At 33.4% G+C, this 8,538-nt stretch overlaps 1 protein-coding gene across 1 annotated transcript; it reads right to left on the bottom strand.

Annotated features, from left to right (window-relative positions):
- Positions 1-2,071: 2,071 nt before the first annotated feature.
- Positions 2,072-6,888, bottom strand: FAS1 (chromatin assembly factor-1 (FASCIATA1) (FAS1)). The gene is made up of 12 exons (XM_079071332.1): positions 6,029-6,888; positions 5,780-5,879; positions 5,429-5,576; positions 5,220-5,343; positions 4,101-4,453; positions 3,758-4,021; positions 3,578-3,659; positions 3,342-3,482; positions 2,844-3,263; positions 2,617-2,754; positions 2,481-2,526; positions 2,072-2,390 (listed from the first exon to the last, which is right to left on the bottom strand). Exons 1-12 carry the CDS (start codon positions 6,446-6,448, stop codon positions 2,221-2,223), a joined length of 2,406 nt encoding a protein of 801 aa, XP_078927458.1. The 5' UTR covers positions 6,449-6,888; the 3' UTR covers positions 2,072-2,220.
- Positions 6,889-8,538: the final 1,650 nt, after the last annotated feature.

Here is an 8,538-nt window from a genome sequence, read left to right as displayed (position 1 = left end):
CATACTTCAGGTTCACCACTTTCCCTCTCCCAATGGCATGGTATCGATCTGTTATGTCTGTATATGGGTCCATGTTTTCTTGAATTTTCATTGCTTCCATCATTCCATGATATAATGTACTCTTTTCTTGATGGGATTCTTGATTGAAATGACTATTCTGCCTCTTGAAACTTTTCTAGGTTTGCTTACAACATCGGGCTTATATTGGTTTCCATTTTATGGTTAATTTGCTTAAAAATTTTCATGATTCTTGAGTAAAAAGTATAAGTTACTGCATAAGTGCGTGTCTGCAGTCCCTAGAGAGGGAGGAAATCATGAAAAGTACTAAAAACTCAGTCTAGAATTAGATTTAGGCGGCATTTGTTTCGATAACCCCGACATATCATATGAAGTTAAAGAGCATGTGATCGATATATATGTTCACAAAAATAGTTTCGTTCACGAATTACTCACCTATTGGAAATCATGAAAAGTACTAAAAATAGTATATTGAGTAATTTTTCCAATAGGTGAGTAATTCGTGAACGAAACTATTTTTGTGAACATATATATCGATCACATGCTCTTTAACTTCATCTGATATGTCGGGGTTATCGAAACAAATGCCGCCTAAATCTAGTTCTAGACTGAGTTTTTAGTACTTTTCATGATTTCCTCCCTCTCTAGGGCCTGCAGACACGCACTTATGCAGTACCTTACACTTTTTACTCAAGAATCATGAAAAATTTTAAACAAATTAACCATAAAATGGAAACCAATATAAGCCCGCTGTTGTAAGCAAACCTAGAAAAGTTTCAAGAGGCAGAATAGTTGATTCAATCAAGAATCCCATCAAGAAAAAGAGTACATTATATCATGGAATGATGGAAGCAATGAAAATTCAAGAAAACAAGGACCCATATACAGACATAACAGATCGATACCATGCCATTGGGAGAGGGAAAGTGGTGAACCTGAAGTATGGGTTGTGGTGATGTTTAAATTGATAACATGAATAGAGAAAAAGAGTAAGAACAAGAAACGATCGGTACCAATCGGTTTCTTCTTTAAAGTATGACGCAAATTAAACCATCAGTGGATGTAGAGATGAAGTATTAACATGAGAAGAATCAGAGACAGTAAATGAAGACGATGGAGAAAAATCAAGATGGAGAACCATAAATCCCTTTTAGAAAACCATATGGTCATCAATAATCAAGCGACAAAGATGAACTGGAACTTGCTTTTCGTCCGTGAAATTAGAGCTTTTTTTATGAATAATGTCGTCGGTGGTGATGTAGCCGGAGTTGGGCTTAATGGGGGAGGGAAATCGCAAAGTCGGTGATTATGTCAATATGCATAATGTGAGACATTGAAGGAGAGTGAAGAACGTCTGTTGTGGTACGTTGCGCTCGTTCGAAAAATAGGGTACGTGGCACGAAAGAAACCCTCCAAATTTGATTTTGGAGAAAGGAGAAAAACAAGATTTTTATATATAATAATGATATATAATACAGATTAACGCGTAAACTCAAATAATAACCCAAACATGACCTTTTAATAAGGTTTTGAAAACCAATCTCAGACCGGAGACTGAACCGGTCGTCTTACTGGTTCAATGGTTCAACCGGTACAACCAGTCGAACCATTCTCAAAAACCGGATGATGTCATAAATACATTATTATTAACTTTAATTATATATAAAATATAAAAAAATACAAAAGATAAAAAAATAAATATTTTTTAAAATTCCCGGTTTTACCGGTTCAACCAGACCGGTTTTCACCGGTTCGGCCGGTTTTTACTGGTTCACATGAATACCGGTTTTTTGGCCTTTAAGAACCAGATCCGGAACCAGTTCCCCCGGTCAAACCGGCCGGTTCGATACGGGCCTTTTATTTGGCAGGTCAAAAATCTCAACCTAAACTCATTTATTTTCATGTCGAGTTCATATCATGTTTTGTGTCTGTATCAAGAATTGCCGCTCCTAAAACTATCAAGAGGCTATTCCAATTTCCAAGTATCCATCCAACAGGTCCATGACCCCAACCTCCAAACACACCGTAAATGCAAATGTAAAGACATAGAGCATAAAGTTGAAACATGAAATAATCCATAGAACTGATTTTCTACATGAGTTGACCAAAAACATCAAAGGTTTATGAAGATATTCACTAGGCCATAATCCATATATAATCGATTACCCAAAAACCCACCAAAACTAGGTGAAAACAAGAAAGCTACTGATTCGTGTATGTATTGTTCTGATTCTGCATCTCAACAGCAGCTTGTGGAGCTTTTTCCATCGGCTGTGGAGACACTTGATTAGGGTTCGTTGTTTTACCAGCAGGAGGCAGACACCTTTTTGAGAAAAAAGCCGCTATAGACTTCGTTCGCCTCACAGTTTTCTCTATTTTTTCAAAAAATAAATAAATAAATAAGCATCAGCGAATAAAACCAAAAGAAGAACATGACAAACACATCTGTCCAAATGAGTTACCTGGAGAACGCGATAAGCCAAACTTCTCCAATATCTCTTTCTTGACCTGCAAAACCAAAAATTACTCATTTACCCATGACAATATTTGTTATCACACAGGGGTAATTTAGACATTTGATCATTACAAAATACAAACCTGCCAGCGGTTGTCTACAAAAATAGATATCTCACGAACTTTACTTTTCAACTGAGACTTTGCAACATTTGGAAACTTGCTGCGTAAACTTTTCACCACTACATTTATCCCATGTGGACAAGACTGAATGACAGTTACCTGAATAATTCATTATCATCAACAAGTCAAAAGTCAAAAAGTCAAACCACAACAATTAACAACAAAAGATTCAAATTCCAATTACTCACAATTTCAGGTAAGTCTGAATCAGTAATTATGGCCCCACTTGCTACTGGAACAACACCAGCTTTGCTACTTGAAGAACAGTCTTCTTGTTTCTGTTTTTCATCTTCTTGAATGTCATTGGGAGCTACTAAATCTATAGATGGGCCCACAGGGAAAGCACGAATGCTCAAAGCTTGTAAGCATGTTTGTTCACTTTCTGGGGTAGAAGAGAGAGGCTGTGATTGTGACTGTGACTTCTCATGCATTAAGTTGGAAACTACAAAAGGTCTGTTTTTCTTCAGAGCATGTTCAGTTAAAGTGTTGAGATGTTTTAGCTGTTTGAAAAATAAAGAAAGCTCTTCAGTTTCTATTTGGGGACAACTTGGTGAGCCATTTGCTTCTACAACTAACTCACTGTGATCCATTCTTTCAACTTCAACACCCTGTGTTAAATAAAGAAAGTTAGGATATGAGGATAAAAATAGCAATTTATTGAGAAGAATATTAAATGGTAAATATACCTCATTTTCAGAAAGATATCCATCAGGAACAAAAAACCCATCCTCACTTTCATCTTCATCATCAACTTTTGACAAATTTTCCTCCATATTTTCTTCTTCTTCTTCCTTATCACAATCTGATAAGCTTTCACCAGGTTCCTCCTGTATCACAAAACATTTATTAAACTAATATATTCAAAAAAATATATTTAATAAACAATTATGAACAATTGAACACATTCATTAATTATACAAACCTCCTCCCATTCTTCATCACTATCAATCTCATAATCCAGCTCTGGATCTTTAACAAGAGGGCAACGAGGTTTAACAACTTCACTGAAAAACAACAAATCCAAAACTAAATCAGATCAAAACCTAAAATACAATTTAAAATAATTCAAATTTGGTAACAGATAATTAATAACATTATGTACCTTTTCTTAGGCCAATAACCATAAAATGCAGGTCTGTGACTCTTATCAAACTGTAACAACTGTTTGCTGCTTCTAAACTTTTGGCTATCAATAACCGAATTATCTTTTGAGTCATTTTTATTTTCATTCCATCCATCAATTAGTTTTTCAATATTAGTCAACTTCAGCTCTTTGACCACAACAGTCTTTGGAGTCAACCGCATACCCCAATGCCTTTTTTTGCTACCACAATGAACTAATTGATGCCAAGAACTCAAATGTACACTGTAAGTACAAAAAAATGTCAAAATCCAATTACAAAACACAAAGAAGTATAAAAAGGATCATAAAAAAGTGAGCTTACTTCCATAACTCGTTTGCATCAAACTCTTTTTTTAGTGAAAGGGCATCATCCATTGATTGAACTACTGATTCAGGCACATGTGTTTTTTGTTTAGGTGAACTTTCTGTATCTTTGACTGGTGATTGGTCAACCTGCATAGGTGAGTTTCCATTACTTTTTTTGAGGAATCTTTCCAAGATTGATGCTTGTTTTTGTAAAGCAAGCTGCTTTTTTTGTTCAGCTTCTTCTTTCTCTTTGCGTTTTTGTTCTTTTTCTGCTTCCTCTTGTTGTTTTTTTAACTGTTTTTTCATTTCAATTTCACGCCGTTTTTCTTCTTTTTCAGCCTCATCTTGCAGACGTTTCATTTCTTTCTCCTGTAAACCATTGACCAAAATAATATCAAAACATCTTTAAAGAACAAAAAAGTTGACATAAGAGAAACTGACCTATAGCTTACACAGCATATAAATATATAGATAGTAATTTTTTAGAACATTTTGAGAAGGGCACAATACAGGAAAACACAGAATACTTTCACTATTTTTTTTATTTAGCCGATTAACTATTTTTTGTAGTGATTAAACCATTATACCCTTTTGACCATTTTTAAAAAACAAATCTTCCAGGTTTCCCAATCTTGATATTAAGAAAAAGCACAACATACTTTGACCATTTTATCAATTTAGCAGTTTAAAACATTAAAGTTTTTGGTTTAAAAAAACATCTTTTAGGATTTTACTCATTTTCTGTATTTTGCAATTTGATGACTAACTCAATAAAATAGTAAAAGTACAAGTTTTTTCGGTATTTTGCACTCTTGAGGATAATGGGTGTTTGGATGTTAGTTTAAACTTAACTAACTATTTCATTTTGAAGTTTGAAATAATCAAACTCTAGGTGTTTGGGTGAACAGATTATGATTGTGGTTTTCTTGTCAATTAAGTGGAAGCAACCAGATTTGGTTAATCAAGTAAGGAACTGTAAAAAACTAAGATTAATGTATAATTGCCATACTACCCCTACCTTTAAACATATCTAACTATCTGATTCTAATTATTATGTAGCATTAACCACTTTGATAACACACATACAAACATATGTTGTGATATATATGTATTTGAAAGTAAGAATAAAACTTACATTTTGCAACTTTTCCTTCAAAAGTTCCCGCTCAATTCTCAATTTCTCTTTCTCAACTTCACGTTTGTTTTTCTCCAATTGCTTCACCACTAGTTTTTCTTCACGTTTTACTTCCTTCTCAGCACTTCATCCATGAACAAATGCCAGGTTATGGACCAAGAACAATAACATGTAACAAAATAATCAACAATACAACAACATATACTTACACGTCAGCACCATTTTTCTGTTCCATTTTTTCAACTAGTGAACGTATTTCCACTTCACTCAACACTTTAATAAGCCTTTCAGATGCTTTCAGAACCTTCTGAACACCATTTGAAGCGCTCTCTAGCTTCATTAGTTCAGTTATAACATCTGAAATTAATCATTTAATGTAATTAAACATCATAATAAGCTATCAAGGAAAGTTTTGTTCTTTCTTCAGTTAACATGGTAACAAGCAAACAGTTTGGAATCTTGAGTAATTGGGGATTTTTTTTTCTTCAGTTTCTTTTTCAAATCAAGAGGCCAAAAATCCACCCACTTCAAATAAAAGTTAAGAGCAATCGAACACTAACCAGAAACAGCAGTTATCCTTTCGTGGATCTTTTTGCGACAAGTACGCCGAATTTTAATCGCACCACGAAATGACTTCGGGAGTAATTTTATGTCTCTTGTCTGCAAGATTAATGGGGTTTTAGCATCAGTTATATATACATAAAGATACTCAAAAACACTAAATCTGATAGCAATTCGAGTGACTAATACGTTAAATGCAGATCATCATAAGCTATAAAGGAACCACAGCAGGAAATTTTCATTTATACCTCCCAACACCAAAGGGAAGAAGGAGAGTCGTCTTCCAATACATCCGCATTTGGGTTTTGTACTCCATAGAAAGATCTCTGGCCGATAAGAAGCACAGCGCTCTTCACAGAAGCAGGTGTCATCGAACCCTCTTTCTCTTTCAGTGTAGAGAAAATCGATTCCACCAATTTTGACAATGGAAGACTGTTCTCTTCCAGTAAAGACGCAATCATCGAATTAGTCGAACCATTCGCCTTAACTGAGTCTACATCGATTAGCGCGTCCCGACTAAGAGACTCGTTATAATACTTGAACAAACTATCAAGTTCCCCACGTAAAGCCCCAATGCGTGCTTCTCTTTCTTCTGTACTCATCACTAACTCAACCCTCTTCCTCTTCGTCGACTTCTTTGGAACGTCAACAACCATTGCATCGCCCATTTAGACAAACCCTAGACCCTAATTTTCAAAACCCTCTTTCCGATTTAACTAAAGAGATTTCAGATTCCGATCAAACTTCACTTGCACACAAACTATCGCATTTACCAGAATTTCTTGCCTCGAATCAACTCAAACCAACCAAGATTCTGATGAAATGATCCAGTTTTGGTGAATCTCTTTGGGTTTTTTTAAGAATAGGGGTAAAAGGATACGTGGGTGGGGTAAATGTGCCGACTGTTGAGGACTTGAGGCTTTCAACAAGTGTATTTCTTCCCTTTCTTACTTTATTTTCGGGTTTTGTAATCAAGTGTTGTATATCAAGAGGTGCAAACGAAAAATGGAAAATAAAACTAGGGTATCGATTTCCCGCTTTGATGAAAAGTAAATGGTGGGAAATCATATGTTTGCCGCTTAATAATTCGATTTCGAGACCTTATTCGCGCCCGATGGCACCCTCGGTGGTTCATCCCACAACATATGGATGGGTTCGATGCTTTATGTCTTCCTTGTTTCTTTCACTACACTAGGTCTAGGTCTTGTTTTAGATGTAACGTAATATTAATTATTGTGATTTTAATTTTGTAATGTTTGATAAAAATTGATATTAATTTAATTTTAGTTTTAACTTTTTGGGGTTATTAAAGTTAAATTATTAGATTTGAAAACACAGATGATGAAATTTTATAAATAAATTATTTTTTATAGTAAATGAAGAATATTGTATTTGATTATTTGATTAATTTGTTTTATTGTTTATTTGATTAACTTGTTTTGATTATTAAATTAAATATGTAGATGTCTTAAGTTGTATGGGACACATCACACATCATACGCTGGTATTTAATAATTAGAAATATGGTGTGTGGTATGTAACTATGTATATATATCTAGCATAATCTTAAATAAATTTTTGTATGTCGAAAATTGTTATTTTTGTCTACAAAAATTTGGGCTAACACCATTAGTCCAAAATTTTTATTATGTTGCGGTTTTTGTCCATTTTCTTTTGAAAAATATTCAAAATAACGAATTTGTCATTTATAGTTTTATTTTCTATTTTCCTTTTGATGGGATTTGATACAAAATATAAGTGTGTTTTTCATTAAAAAACCAGTCAACGGAAACCTTAAAAATAACAAGTTTATTTTTGAGTTTATAACAAAATCAAATCATCTAAAATTCATTTATAAATGTTATAATGATATTAAAACAATCATAAAGTATTTTAGAATGACAACATTTGAAGCCTTTGAACCCATTTGGTTTTGGGGTGTTGATGAAGATTTAAAAAAAAAAATCAAAGTGTATGATTTTCTCTACAAGTATCCATCATCAAGATAAGGCATTTGGAATGCTAGTTTTTTTTTTTTTAGTGTCTTAAACTTTTATGTAATTAACTCAAATAAGTACTAAATAAGACAACTCAATAGGGCTTCTAATCACCAAACTAATTGAGAGAGAGAGAGATGAGATGGGAAGAAGAAAGATAGTTTCAACCACCATCTAAAAGAGAGGAAAAAGAGTTTAACAGCTAGCCAAAAACTAATGCAAATGTCTTCTTTATATACTCTCATGCAAAGACATATATTTAAATTATAATAATATAAAGTATTGGTAGACTTTTAGAAATATGGAAGATATAAGAAAAATGTTGACAAACAGCCTCTCTTACTATAATAATAATTTTGGTCATGCTTAACAAGGAGACAAAAATTGTCTGGCTAGTTTATTTATCAAGGTATGTTAACTCATTGACTTAGGTGTTGTTTGTTTTTTGTAAAAAAACATCTTCAGACCTCTTATTGTTGCGCGGCGTAGCACACGCGTAACACTTTTAATCTCGCAGTTGTTTGTTTTTTAGAAGTCTTCAGAGTATAAAACATATGCGCGTGTTCTGTTTTGTTGTAGCACTTGTATTGTCGCTTTCAACCTCTTCTTTTTCTTTTTTCTTGCTGAAATTTTGATTATATGTTGCTAAAATCTTATCATACCTTTTTTTGGTTTTTTTTCTTGTTGAATTTTTTTCGTTTTTTATATATTGAATAATGATAATTTTTTGATGAAATATCTTTATTTTTTGCTAAGATATC

Source organism: Lactuca virosa, chromosome 9 (assembly GCF_052849685.1).
Source record: "Lactuca virosa cultivar CGN04683 chromosome 9, Lactuca_virosa_CGN04683_v6, whole genome shotgun sequence".
Taxonomy (NCBI): Eukaryota; Viridiplantae; Streptophyta; class Magnoliopsida; order Asterales; family Asteraceae; genus Lactuca; species Lactuca virosa.
Note: the sequence above shows the minus strand (reverse complement) of the source record. Positions and strands in the feature narration are given on the sequence as shown.

Bases quoted from the DNA above. Each gene is read 5' to 3' on its own strand.
- FAS1 (XM_079071332.1), bottom strand. From the start codon at position 6,448: ATGGGCGATGCAATGGTTGTTGACGTTCCAAAGAAGTCGACGAAGAGG. The intron at 4,454-5,219 runs GTAAGTTTTATT...AATGGTTTACAG, and splicing joins TGAAGGAAAAGTTGCAAAAT to GAGAAAGAAATGAAACGTCT. The intron at 4,022-4,100 runs GTAAGCTCACTT...TTGTACTTACAG, and splicing joins GATGCAAACGAGTTATGGAA to TGTACATTTGAGTTCTTGGC.